The sequence below is a fragment of the Artemia franciscana genome, chromosome 8 (assembly GCF_032884065.1).
Source record: "Artemia franciscana chromosome 8, ASM3288406v1, whole genome shotgun sequence".
NCBI classification, from domain to species: domain Eukaryota; kingdom Metazoa; phylum Arthropoda; class Branchiopoda; order Anostraca; family Artemiidae; genus Artemia; species Artemia franciscana.
In genome coordinates, this window is record NC_088870.1 from 20,526,770 (window position 1) to 20,541,348 (window position 14,579).

General features: G+C 35.4%; 1 protein-coding gene across 1 annotated transcript in view; it reads left to right on the top strand.

The window, feature by feature from the left end:
* LOC136030636 (zinc metalloproteinase-disintegrin-like BjussuMP-1) overlaps window positions 1-12,469 on the top strand; it is a 48,009-nt gene extending 35,540 nt beyond the window's left edge. Inside the window, exons 5-6 of the mRNA XM_065709705.1 lie at window positions 3,063-3,284; window positions 12,370-12,469. Coding sequence (XP_065565777.1) covers window positions 3,063-3,284; window positions 12,370-12,469 — 322 coding nt within the window. The remainder of the gene's footprint in view (window positions 1-3,062; window positions 3,285-12,369) is intronic.
* The last annotated feature ends 2,110 nt before the right edge of the window (window positions 12,470-14,579 follow it).

Genomic DNA, 14,579 nt, shown 5'->3' on the forward strand with positions numbered 1-14,579 from the left:
ATAGGAAAAAGAAAATAATTCAATATTTCGAGGCTTCTGACATTATTACTCCTTTGCGGAAGTTAGGCTCAAAATTGGAAAAGGATTATATTTTTTCTCTGGGCCCCTTCCACCTCTTATTTCGTTTATTTTCCCGTTAGTTTTCACCTGTTTTCGCTTTATAGTTGTGTTATCTCTTAGCAGTTCTTTCGTTAGTTGAGTTATGGTTGTGGTATATAAGTTTTATCGCTCGTATAGTTGTGTTATTTTCAAATTATACTCCATAATAGAGAGGCTCCGACCACCCAGCATTGTATATTAAGCTCTGAATTTGACGTTTTTTTCTAACGTGACCAGATTCGTCCTGCGCCCTGCGCCCTTTTCATTGAATTTTTCTTTCCCCATGACATATTTCTCCATGGAAAGATCCTCCCGCATAGCCCCCTCCCGTCAAACCTACCCCCAAAACCAGAAAAATCCCCCTGAAAACGTCTGTACACTTCCCAATAACCATTATTATATGTAAACACTGGTCGAAGTTTGTAACTTGCAGCCCCTTCCCCAGGGACTGTGGGGGAGTAAATCATCCCCAAAGGCATAGTTATTATGGTTTTCGACTATGCTGAACAAAATGGCTATCTCAAAATTTTGATCCGTTCTACAAAACTTCTACAGTAGGGTTCTCTGATACGCTGAATCTGATGGTGTCATTTTCGTTAAGATCCTACGACTTTTAGGGGGTGTTTCCCCCTATTTTTCTAAATCAGGCAAATTTTCTCAGGCTCTTAACTTTTGATGGGTAAGACTAAACTTGATGAAACTTATATATTTAAAATCAGCATTAAAATACGATTCTTTTGATGTAGCTATTAATATCAAAATTCAATTTTTTAGAGTTTTGGTTACTATTGAGCCGGATCGCTCCTTACTACAGTTCGTTACCACGAACTGTTTGATGTCAGTGCTTCATAGCTCATATGTGCGTGCTTTAATAGCACATTGTGAGTGCTTCATAGCACATTTGTACGTGCTTTTATAGCACATTGCGGGTGCTTCAGAGCACATTTAGGCGTAGTTTCGTAGCATATTGTGAGTATTTCATAGCACATATGGTCGTGCTCTCATAGCACATTTGTGTATGCTTTCATAGCATATTGTGGGAGCTTCATAGCACATCTCTACGTGCTTTTATAGCACACCACTGTACTTCCTAGCACTTTGGCAAACACTCGTATCTCACCGACAGCCAAGTTCGCAGCTGTATGAGCCTGAAGAAGCAGGATAAGGATAATTTGCGAACGAGGTCACAGGCACGGGCAGAACAGCGCTTAGCTAAATACAAGGCCGAGGAAATGGGCAAAGAACGCCAGATGACCATGTTTCGTGCCTCCATGAAGGTGAGCATGGAAACAATTCATGCAGAACTAAAGCGAGAAAGGAAGACTAGCCGACGGCAGATGCAACAGCAGCTGGAATCGTTGACTTCGCAGTTTACCCCTCTGGTTCAAGATTTACAGAAGAATCAGTCCGCTATTCAGAATGCGCGTGTTACAGCTGAGAATACTACGATCCAGATCGTTAAGTTTACGGATGGTATGTATATCGATGCATACTTCACAACCTTCGAGTGAGCTATCACCCAAAATAACAGGAGTTATGCTACATGAGCAGTTAGACTCCAGGCCTTGCTGACAAGTAAAGCCGCAAAAGCTGCTGCGATTGTTCCGACGGCCGATAGCTCTGACTACGACCTTGTGAAAGAAGCTATTCTGAGAAGATTCCGAGTGGCATCTGAAACCTATCGCCAGCTATTCCGTACGACACAGAGGGAGGTAAACCAGTCATTTACCGACTACGGTAAGAAGCTAGAGCAGCTGCTGGTCATATGGTTGAACGTCGCTGACTACAGATCGATCGCGACCGCAGATGGGCTAAGAACAAACATAGCCGATATCCTTAGAAAACTGGTGGTGTAACAATATATCGCTTCCATTAAGAATGAGTAACTGCGCATCCGTGTTGTGAATTGCGCCCCGTTGAATGAAATACGTCAGTTAGCTACCGGAGTTACGAGTGATTAGACCAGTTGATGTGTTATATGTCGCATAGTATAGCAAATAAAACTTGTGTTCTCTATATGGAACACGACAGTAAGACATCCCCCCACCACAAATTGCTTTAAATAAAGTTCATTTTTAACTTAAGCTTGGACCCCCAGGCTTCTGTTGACTATTTTGTCTTATTTTTATTCAGCTAGAGCCTGATTGGAATTAGTGAATTCTTTTTGCCAAACTAAAATTTAAAAATGATCTTGAAAGGGTTACCAAAAGGATTTGTGGGAACGGTGATGTTAAAAATATTGTCTTACATAAAAATTTGCTGTGAGAAGGTTTAGAAGAATAAGACTAAGTTCAGGCAGCCTCTGAAGAGATCTTTAAAGATAATTTTAAATTATTTCTTTCTCCCCCTTTCCCTTTCTCTGTTAGGTGATTGATGATCATAGCATTGATGTTTATAAGTGTTGATTCCAAAGTAGTTTTCAATGACAAAAAAACTTATTCTCTACATCTTAATATAAAACCATAGAAAATAGATTAGAAAAAACTTTGAGTGACCATGCTTTCAATGAACTGATAATTATATCCCGTGTTCTATTTGACAACTAAATATGCAGAACGTAAACTTCTGTGTTAGGTTTAAATGTTACTGCCGAATACTCTATTGAAGCCATTTTTGAAAAATCGTTGTATCACAAGCCATTTACGGTAAACTCATGATTCACAGTTTAGTCATAATTTATCACAATTTCATTTACACAGGTTGATTTTAAAATATTCTTATCAAAGGAAAAAAGAACCATTTTCTCAAAATACAAATGGAATAAAAATAATATGAAATTATAGCCTACCTTTGAACTCGAATTTCGTTATCATTACCTTGCCAAATCACCCTTCTAAAGAGCTAAACTATCAAATAATATCTGAAAAGTTTTTTTACAGTCGCACAGAAATGAGCGAGGCTGCTGTTAAGATGATTTTTAATTAATATTACCATAGCTCTATTTTTAAAGACATATTTTACAGTGGAATTGAGTTTGGCAGCGAATTAGGTGTGGTTCTTGGAAGAGCATATACTGGAACTATTTGTGGAGAAGACTCGACAAGTGTAATGTCTTACAATGATAACATACCAAAGTTAGCATGGACAATTGCTCATGAGATGGGTCATAGTTTTGGTATGCGACACGATGATTCTACTTGTTACTGTCGACCTGGGCACATTTGTATAATGGCAACTCACTTTTCGTAAGTATAACAGCAACGTTACGGTTTGCTCAAAAATAAGTTCCTTGTGAAATAAGAACAATACCTATGCTATTTTCCTTTTTTATGAAACCTTAACCAATGTTAACCTTAAAACCTTAACATTCAGCGCCACAAAAAGGTGGTGCTGAAATTGTGATAGCAATATTTACGTCAAGGCATTGTTTTTTATTCTTATAGGAAAATCATTAATCTTAAAATTTGTCATTTCTTTAAAATGAGAATGATCATGGCGAAAATATACTATGATGTTCAACATCTCTAAGAGGTCCAAGAAAAAAACTCTAAGCTACTATCTACAAAAAATCCTCACTAAAACCCGGCTTTCAGTGCCACGGTTCATGGTCCTTCGGATCTAAACTTGGTATAACAGTTTAATTGTTTTGGTGCACAATGGCATCTGAAGTCGAAAGAACAGCTTAATAATTCAGATACACTTTTAAAACCAATTAAAGAAATGGTAATTTCTAGGAAATTAAATTTTTAATTTTTATTACTTAACATTTGTGGTTCTGGAAGATAGTATGCTGCTGCATCGACTTTAGGTCAAAGAGCCCCGATTTGGGTATGCAAGCACTGGCATCAGAATTGCTGTCTAAAAGACACGGTTTCTCGATCTTTTCCCAGGAAATTCCAGTCTTCAAAGCCCGTTTAAAAGCCTTAATTTATATATTTATGACTGAAATTCAGGCCTTTAAGTGTGATTTAGGATTTCTCGATTTAAGATTTCTTGCAGACTTTTAGTATGTTACTCCCCAGAATTTTCTCAGCATTCTAGTGTAAAACATCTGTCTTGCAATCCATTCCACCTCAAATCATATATCTACTAGTCTATAAACATATAAGGCAGTTTATTTGAACAAACCATTAAAATTGTAAAATGCTGTAAAAATCTTCTTTTTAGGCAGTTTATTTTAAGAGACCATTAAAATGGTAAAATGCTGTTACATTAACGTTTACAGAACATGGCCTAGTTGTATATTAGCTACTATGACGGATATCAGATTATCTTTTTTGTGAGTCTCTGGGGAACATATTTAAACTTCAAAAAGCACATTTCAGCCCCTTATTTTAAAATTTTATTGGGAGGGGCTCCACATAAACACGGATGAACTTCATTTGTAGAAATATATTTAGGCTACGCTTAAAGCATTGGTACTGATCTCCCCTCTTATTCTGGTGATTGCATTTTATTTTATAGGAATATTCGTTTCTAGATATTATAATATTGTGATACAATTTTTCTAGTTTAAGGAGTAGTGGTATGATGGAACCAACAGTGTTCTTCTTTTTAGGCAGTTTATTTTAAGAAACCATTAAAATGGTAAAATGCTGTTACATTAACGTTTGCAGAACATGGCCTAGTTGTATATTAGCTACTATGACAGATATCAGATTATCTTTTTTGTGTGTCTCTGGGGGACATATTTAAACTTCAAAAATCAAATTTCAGCCCCTTATTTTAAAATTTTAATGAGAGGGGCTCCAGATAAACACGGATGAGCTTCATTTGTAGAAACATATTTAGGCTACGCTTAAAGCATTGGTACTGATCTCCCCTCTTATTCTTGTGTTTGCATTTTTCTTCTAGGAACATTCGTTTCTAGATATTATTAAATTAAAAAAAACAAGTTTTTTCAACTGAAAGTAAGGAGCGACATTAAAACTTAAAACGAACAGAAATAACTTCATATATGATATATGAAAGGGGCTGCTTCCTCATCAACGCCCCGGTCTTTCCGCTTAAGTTTGACTCTTTCTCTTAATTCTACTTAAAAAAAAAAACAGTAAAAAACTTTAGGGTAAAGAACAGGACGTTGATGAGGAAGCAGTCCCTTTTATTTAATTTCTGAAGGGTTTTGAATCAATGCATGTTTTGATTTTGGCTATACTCAGATGTATAATTAAAACGAAATTTGCATATTTATATTTTTGTCTAAATGGCTTTCTCATAGTTTTGACCGAATGACTTTGAGCAAAAAGGAGCGGGGGAGGAGGCCTTGTTGCCCTCCAATTTTTTGGTTACTTAAAAAGGCAACTAGAACTTTTAATTTTTTAAGAATGTTTTTATTAGTAAAAGATATACGTAACTTACAAATTATCTTACGCAACGGACTTCTGTATTCTCATGTTTTTCTTACGCATATGAGGGGGTTCACCCCGTCGTCAGTACGTCCCTCTTTACACTAAAGCTTTAATTTTGTCCCAATTTCTGAAGAATAAAAAAAGAATAAATAGTTGAAATTACTAAAAACACTTTAGCATAAAGAGTTAGGTATTAGGAGGAGGCGAGCCCCTCATATGCGTAATAATTTCTGTTCGTTTAAGTTTTAATGCTGCTCCTTCCTTTCAGTTGAAAAAACTTTTTCATATTTTGTTTTTCATTGTTTTTTTTTTATTTAAATAATGCTAGGAAATTCTGCGCTCCCATCATGGAATTTTTCTTCCCCCGTGACAATTTCCTTTATGGAAAGTTTTCCCGACATATTCCCCTCTTCTCAACCCCTCCCCCAACCAAAAAAATCTCCTGAAAATGTCTGTACACTTATCAATAACCATTACTATATGTAAGCACTGGTCAAAGTTTGTAACTTTTAGCCCCTCCCACGGATACTGTGGGGGAGTAAGTCATCCTCTAAGACATACTTATAAGGTTTTTCGAGTACAATGAATAAAATGGCTATTTCAGAATTTTGATCCGGTGACTCTGGGAAGATAATTAGCGTGGGAGGGAACCTAAGTGCCCTCCAATTTTTTTGGTCACTTAAAAAGGGCACTAGAACTTTTCACTCCATTAGATTGAGCCGTCTTGCAACATTCTAGGACCACTGAGTCAATACGATCACCCCTGGGGAAAAAACAACAACAACAAAAAACAACAAAAAAAACAAACAAATAAACACGCATCCGTGATCTGCCTTCTGGCAAAAAACACAAAATTCCACATTTTTGTAGATAGGAGCTTGAAATTTCTAACAACAGGGTTCTCTGATTCGCTGAATCTGATGGTGTGATTTTCGTTCATTCTATGGCTTTTAAGGGTTGTTTCCCCTATTTTCTAAAATAAAGCAAATTTTCTCAGACTCGTTACTTTTAATGGGCAAGACTAAACTTGATGAAACTTATATTTTAAAATCAGATTTTAAAATGCGATTCTTTTGATGTAGCTATTTGTATCAAAATTCAATATTTTTTAGTTTTGATTACTATTGAGCCGGGTCACTCCTTACTATAATTAAATAAAAAAAAACTAGTTTTTTTTACTGAAAGTAAGGAGCGACATTAAAACTTAAAACGAACAGAAATTACCCCGTATATGAAAGGGACTGCTCCTTCTTCAACGCCCTGCTCTTATGCTAAAGTTTGACTCTTTCTCTCAACTCTACTTTTGAAAACGGTAAAAACTTTAGCGTAAAGAGCAGGGTGTTGAAGAAGGAGCAGCCCCTTTCATATACGGGGTAATTTCTGTTCGTTTTAAGTTTTAATGTCGCTCCTTACTTTCAGTTAAAAAAACTTGTTTTTTTATTTAATTTCTGAACGTTTTTTAGTTAATCCATGTTTTGATTTCGGCTCTCCGCAGATGAATAATTAAAGCGAAATTTACATATTTATTTATTTGGCTAAACGGCTTTCCCATAGTTTTGATCGAATGATTTTGCGAAAAAAGGAGGAGAAGAAGGCCCAGTTGCTCTCCAATTTTTTTGGGTACTTAAAAAGGCAACTAGAACTTTTAGTTTTTACGAACGTTTTCATTAGTAAAAGATATACGTAACTTACGAATTAGCTTACGTAACAAACTTCTATGTTCGTATGCTTTTATTACGTATATGAGAAGGTTCGCCCACTCGTCAATACCTCGTCAATAACTCTTTGCATTAAAGCTTAAATTGTGTCCCCTGAATAACAAAGGCCGTAGAATAAATAGTTGAAATTACTAAAAATCCTTTAGCGTAAAGATTGAGGTATTAGGAGCAGGTGAACCCCTTATATGCGTAATATTTTCTGTTCGTTTTAAGTTTTAATGCTACTCCATACTTCCAGTTGAAATAAACTTTTTCATATTTATTTTCTCATTTTTTTTTAAATAATGCTAGAAAATGCTGCGCCCCCTTTATGGAAATCTTCTTCCCCCATGACAAATTCCTCCATGGAAAATTTCCACCACATAGCCCCCTCTTCTCAACCCCCCCCCCCCCCTCCCAACCAAAAAATCCCCCTGAAAACGTTTCTACATTTCCCAAATAACCATTAATACAGTCCCCTCTCACGGGGACTGTGAGGGAGTAAGTCGTCCCCAAATATATAGTTATAAGGTTTTTCGACTATGCTGAGTAAAATGGCTATCTCAGAATTTTGATCCAACAATTTTGGGAAAAAAATGAGGGTGGGAGGGGGCCTAGATGCCCTCCGATTTTTTTGGTCACTTAAAAAGGGCACTAGAACTTTTCATTTCCGTTCGAATGAGCCCTCTCACGAAATTCTAGGACCACTGGGTCGATACGATCACCCCTGTGGAAAAAACAAATAAACAAATAAACACCCATCCGTGATTTGTCTTCTGGCAAAAAATACAAAATTCCACAATTTTTGTAGATAGGATCTTGGAACTTGTAAAATAGGGTTCTCTGATACGCTGAATCCGATGGTGTGATTTTCATTAAGATTCTATGACTCTTAGGGGGTGTTCCACCCTATTTTCTAAAATAGGGTAGATTTTCTCAGGCTCGTAACCTTTGATGGGTAAGTCTAAACTTGATGAAATATTTAATATTTAATTCTTGTATATTTAAAATCAGCATTAAAATGCGATTCTTTTGATGTAACTATTGGTATCAAAATTCCGTTTTAGAGATTTTTTTTTACTATTGAGCCGGGTCGCTCCTTACTACAGTTTGTTACCACGAACTGTTTGATTTCGTTACCACGAACTGTTTGAAAATGTTGCAATAAAACTTTTTTTGTTTAAGGAGTAAGGGTGTGGTGGGGCCAACAATGTTCCTTTACTTCAGAAAAAAAATTATGTGTTAATCTGAAAAGCAGATGCACCCAAATGAACCGTTGACCTTAAAGTATAGAATATGAAAGTTAAACATTAATTTAAAAGATCAGAGATGACAAGGATGGCAGGTTTCATAATTTGTAGGATCGCCCAGAGTATGCGATGAAAGAGAAGCAAAAATAAAAGAAATATTTGACTTCTTTCAATGAAAGTAAAGAATAAGATTAAAACTTAAAACCAAATGACATTATGGTAGACATGAGAAAGATTGCTCCGCCACCCTCAGCACTCATCTTTTGTGTCAAGCGTTGACAAAATATTCTAAAGCTTCAGGTTTGATGAAATGAAAATGAAATGAAGAGAGAATGAGTCGTTTTACACCGCCTTGAGAATGAAAGGGGTAATTTATTTACTTTTGCTTTTCATAATAGAAGTTTCTACTCAAATATTTTCAAAGACAAAAGGTAAATAAAATACTTATAGTTACCACTTACCGACTATATTTGTTTGACTCACAAATACATTTCAGTGAAGCGAAAAAAAGCAAAGAGGTATCTATGCCTCTAATATGCAGGATACTTTTTGATAGTTTTCATGTTCTAATGTTCTTGCTCCTTACTTTCATTCGAAAAATACTTGTTTCATTATATCAACGTGAAGAAAGGACAGGCCTATGTGAGGACACAGAAACTAGGAAGTTTATTCATATTGTTCAGTCAACTTTTGTGATATAATTATCTAATTTACTAAGTCAACATCAACTTTTGTGATATAATTGTCAATTTGATTATCTGGGTGAATACTGGGTGAATACCATATGCTATCTAATTTAATTTTAAATGAATCTAATCAATTTAATGAATTTAATTCTAATTAATTATAATTAGATCTAATCTAAAAGATCAAAAGTCTAATCTAATTAATTCCAATTAATTTAAATGAATCTAATTAATTTAATTTTAACTATCTAATTTAATTTTAAATGAATTTTAAAGGAATACCATCTAAATTTAATTTTCTATGTTTTACATTTATTGTTGCACGTCTAGATTTTTTCAAATATTCCGGCCATTTGATAATAAAATAGTTATCTAGTGCTCCATTGAAAAACAACATAATTGACTAAGGATTCTATACGTTAGGCTCAAAACGTTAAGGAACTTTAGTTGCCAATGTATGCCAAACAGTAAAATAGTGAATTAACATCGACAAAAAAAGATTTATCCTGAGTGTTCTTCAAATCAATCTCAGCTAACTCGATTTCTCAGTTCTTTTTATCTCAAGTCAGCAGTTGTGGGGAATTTCACAATGTATGTCGTTCTCACTAGATCATTGAAAGAAGATGTGATTCCTGGATGGAGGTTTGAGTCAGATTATCAAATTCATCTCAACTTCGAGAAGTTCTAACACACACACAAAAAAATATCATTTGCTTCTTATACCATTATCGCTGACGGGTTTCATCAGCCACTGGGAGGTTAGATGATTCCAAGATTCAGCACTCCCTTGACCTCGCAATCTCCATGGCCTCCTGGTGTGATTTTGGGACACCAGAGGCACCATTTCGGGGGGGGGGGGGGTCAGGGGTGGGCAAATGCCCACCCCAGATTTTCCAGGGGGCCCAAGCTTCCACCACAAAGGCCCTTTTCCGGCCATAATTATCCATTATGTCCAACATAATCCATTCTGTTCAAATGATTTGACCTAACTGCACGCCTTTTAGCCAAACGAGCGTAATTACCTGACGACCCTTGGGGTAATTATGCTATTTGCTATCAATCATTGTAAACTTTTAAAGTAAGATTCATAATAAAAGTCTCAAGTTCTGCCAAATGCCCCACGCCCACCCCTAGATTTGGCCCAAATGGCGCCTCTGTGGGACACAACAACATCTCTATTTTATCACCTTAGCAACCCCATATATAATATTCAAATAATGACGTGATGTGTTCAATTTCAGAAAATAGTGTTTCCTCTTCCGCAAATTCTATAGCTGTTCAACTTTAATATAGCTTCAAAAACTAATAGACTGACTTTCCATTAAGCACATCAACAGGTAAGCTATCATTAATATCTTTATTCCTTTAGCAAGTAAGGGTCTTGCCACTTAGTTGTGTCGCCTTTTTTACCTTTAATGTCGTTTTTATCTTTTCATGTGTTTAACATCATTCTTTACTTAGATTAAATAAAAAAAGTTTTTTTCTACCAAAAGTAAGGAGCGACATTAAAACTTAAAGCGAACAGAAATTGCTCCGTATATGAAAAGGGCTTTTCATATGAACGCCTCGCTCTTTACGCTAAAGTTTGACTCTTTCTCTTAACTCTACTTTTTAAAATAGTAAAAACTTTAGCGTAAAGAGTGGGGCGTTCAGGAGGAAAAGCTCTTTTCATATACGGAGTAATTTTTGTACGTTTTAAGTTTTGATGCCACTCCTTACTTTTAGTTAAAAAAAACTTGTTATTTTTATTTAATTTCTCAAGGTTTTTAAATTAATGCATGTTTTGATCTTGGCTCTCGGCACATAAATAATTAAAATGAAATTTGTGTATTAATTTTTTTTCGGCTAAATGGCTTTCTCATAGTTTTAATCGGAGGATTTTGAGGAAAAAAGGAGCGATGGAGTAGGCCTAGTTGCCTTCCAATTTTTTGATTGCTTAAAAAGGCAACTAAAACTTATAATTTCTTGCGAACGTTTTCATTACTAAAAAAATATACGTAACTTTCGAGTAGACTTACTTAACGAACTTTTATATTCGTATTTTTTTATTGCGTAAGTGAGGGGGTTCGCCCCCTCGTCATTACCTCGCTATTTACACTAAAGCTTAAATTTTGTCCCAGTTCCTTAAGAATGATCCCTGAATCACAAAGGCCTTAGAATAAATAGTTGAAACACCAAAAATACTTTAGCGTAAAGAGCGTGGTATTACGAGAAATCCTGCGCCTCCTTCATTGAAATTCTCTTCCCCCATGACAATTTCCTCCATGGAAAGATCCTTCCACGTACCCCACCAACAACTTCTCCCCCCAACAAAATAATCCCCCCTGAAAACGTCTGTACACTTCCCAACAGCCATTACTATATGTAAGCACAGGTCGAAGTTTGTAACCTGTAGACCCTCCCACGGGGACTCTGGGGGAGTAAGTCGTTCCCAAAGACATAGTTATTACTTTTTCTACTATGTTGACTAAAATGGCTATCTCAGAATTTTGTTCTGGTGACTTTGGGGGAAAATGAGCTTGGGACGGGGCCTAGGTGCCCTCCATTTTTTGGTCATTCAAAAAGGGCACTAGAACTCTCAATTTCCGCTGGAATGAGCCCTCTTCTGGCATTATAGGACAGCTGAGTCGATACGATCAAACCTGGGAAAAAAACAACAACAAAATAAATAAACATGCATCCGTGATTTGTCTTCTGGCAAAAAAATAAAATTCCACAATTTTGTAGATAGGAGCTTGAACCTTTTTCAATAGGGCCCTCTGATACGCTGATTTTCGTTATGATGTGATTTTCGTTAAGATTGAATGACTTTTAGGGGTTGTTTTCCCCTATTTTCTAAAATGAGGCAACTTATATACTTATATAATATACTAGATGATTACTTATATAGATTATATACTAGATGAAACTTATATATTTAAAATCAGTATTAAAATGCGATTCTTTTAATGTAACTATTGGTATCAAAATTCTATTTTTTAGAGTTTCAGTTACTATTGAGCCCGGTCGCTACTTACTACAGTTCGTTACCACGAATTCTTTGATTTAAAAAAAGTTAACGGAAAATATGTCTGAGGTTTGAAGGTGCCTTGAACATTTTAAGAGTACAAACTGTGTCATCTTTGGGACTTATCTTATAATCCAAAGCTGAAAAATTGCGGTAGAATGTGGATGTTTACTGTGAAATATATAGGCTACTTACTATGGTGTAGTATAATTTAAGCTCATGCCCATGATCTCCCACAATAGAACCTTAAGGCAACAAGGAAAATTTCATCATCCTGATGTTAAAAAAGGCCCAACATGGCCATCTTTATATTTTCATCTTTCTTTGTTTTTATTTTTTCAGAGGATTCTCCTCCAGCTGGAGTAGCTGCAGTAGAGAGCTGATGACTACATTTCTTAGAAGTGAGAGAAGTGCCTGCTTGAAAAATATCCCAAGTATGTAAGTAAAATACTCCCAGTTTCAGACTTTTAAGATTACTCTTTCATTGAAAACTCTATGCAGAAATGTCACTTAGGTTCAGGAGATCAGGGGAACTTTAATGCATATCTCCCTCCCGTGATTTTTTGAATGTTCGTTCGTTAACCTCATGTTGCTCGTTAGTGTCTTACTAAACTAAATGTGGATTTAAACATAAAATGGAAGCCCAGGCTTCTTCCAAGCTCCAGCACTCGGCATATGGCAGGCTTATATGTATCCGAATCTCTAATGGTTTATTAGCATAATCTAAGAAATTTTGGTGAGCATTCAATTCCTTCTTTCTGTTATTGCATCAAAGATTCTTAATTTTATGTAATTTTTTTTCTCATACTCGTGGTGATTCTCATTGTTTCTTCTCTACTAACCGCAGATTTCATTTACGATTGGATGTGACCATCCCTGTTGGTTTTCTACTAATGACAGACTTTGTTGTCCAATTTTATCATTTGAGATTTGTAGTGATATTTGTTGACGAACTTCGTTTTTGCAAATCATTATATCAGGTATTGTTTCATGCCTTTTTCTTTAGCTGTTCGGATTCACCCAAAATCGTTTTCAAGAAAGATTATGCATACACACGTACAAACATAGATACACAGTTGATCGTTTAAAGGGAGTTTTACGATTCGATGCATTTGTTCTGATGCTGGTTGTCACAAGTCTTCTAGCCGCAGATACCGTCTGTGCTTCATTTTTAATTTGTGAATGCATTTTGTGTGCTTCACTTTTTCCATAACTTTTATTCTGTCTGTTCGAATTCAATCAAAATCATTTGTAATTTCATATTGCGTCATAGATGACAAAATACGTCTTTCCCAGCTTTTCCCCAGTTGTCATATTTTTGCTTTACTTGCGATGTTAAATAATTCAGAAATAACCAGGAATGTTCACATGGCTATACCTTCTTAAATATCTAAAATAGGAATCGGCAAAATCATCGTTATATTCTTCCGTTCTAGTCATAAGGGGGTAAATCAACGATTTTAGTTGAATTCAGAAATTCTGCCGAGAATACAACTTCTCCTTCCTGTGTATCCTTTACAGACACTAAGATGACACATCGCTTATTCAATTATAATTTTCCAAAATATTTAAATTGTGCAATAGAATAATTATCCTGTTATTAATTAGTGATAATTTACAATTTCATTAACAATTCAATATCATTTGTTGTTGTTTCCTGTTCCATGCCGTTTTTTAGCTGTTTAGTGTGATTTGTCATCTTGTGTAATTTTGCACGTGACTAAATGTTAATTATTCCTTCCTTTTTATCAATCACAAACTCGCGCATGCTAAACTAACTCGTTCCTTATTTCTATTGTAATTTTGCTTTGTATTCGTTGAACTAACACCTTCCTTCATTCTATTGTAATTTTGATTTACGCTTCTCATAGATCTTATTTCTAAATATTAATCATTCTATTGTAATTTTGCTTTGTCCTCTAACCCCTCACGCACGCTAAGCTAACACGCTCCTTAATTCTATTTCAATTTTGCTTTGCACGTGTCGTAGATACGAAATGTTATCTCCTCCTTCCCGTTTATATATCATAGATTCACACACGCTAAACTAACACGTTACTACATTCCATTGTATTTTGCTTTGTCTTTTAACCGGTTACACACGTTAAAATAACACGTTCCTTCATTCCATTGTAATTTTACTTTGTCTTTTAACCACAAATTTCGTTTTGAAACATTTGTGTTTGTTATTTGATGTGTTTTTGTGCTGTTTCTTGTCCCCTGCCGTTTTCTTTAGCTCTTCAGTGCAGTTTGTCATTTTGTTCAATCTTGCAAGCATCAAAAACACTAAATACGATGTACCTACTGCTGGGGAGAGAATTGACGTAAAATATGCCCTTTAAATGTATATAAGCATAATGTCACCCACGTGATTTTTTTTTTAATTAGGCTCTGAACGAAATTATTTTACCTCGTTACCTATCTAGATGGTTTTTTTAGGCAAGAAAATCCTAGGGTTGATTTCAACAACTATCCATTCAAATAAAAAGTTAAAAATCATATTTTGTTGCCGAACAACACAGCTGTTTTCGCATCGATTTTACTTTTTCTTG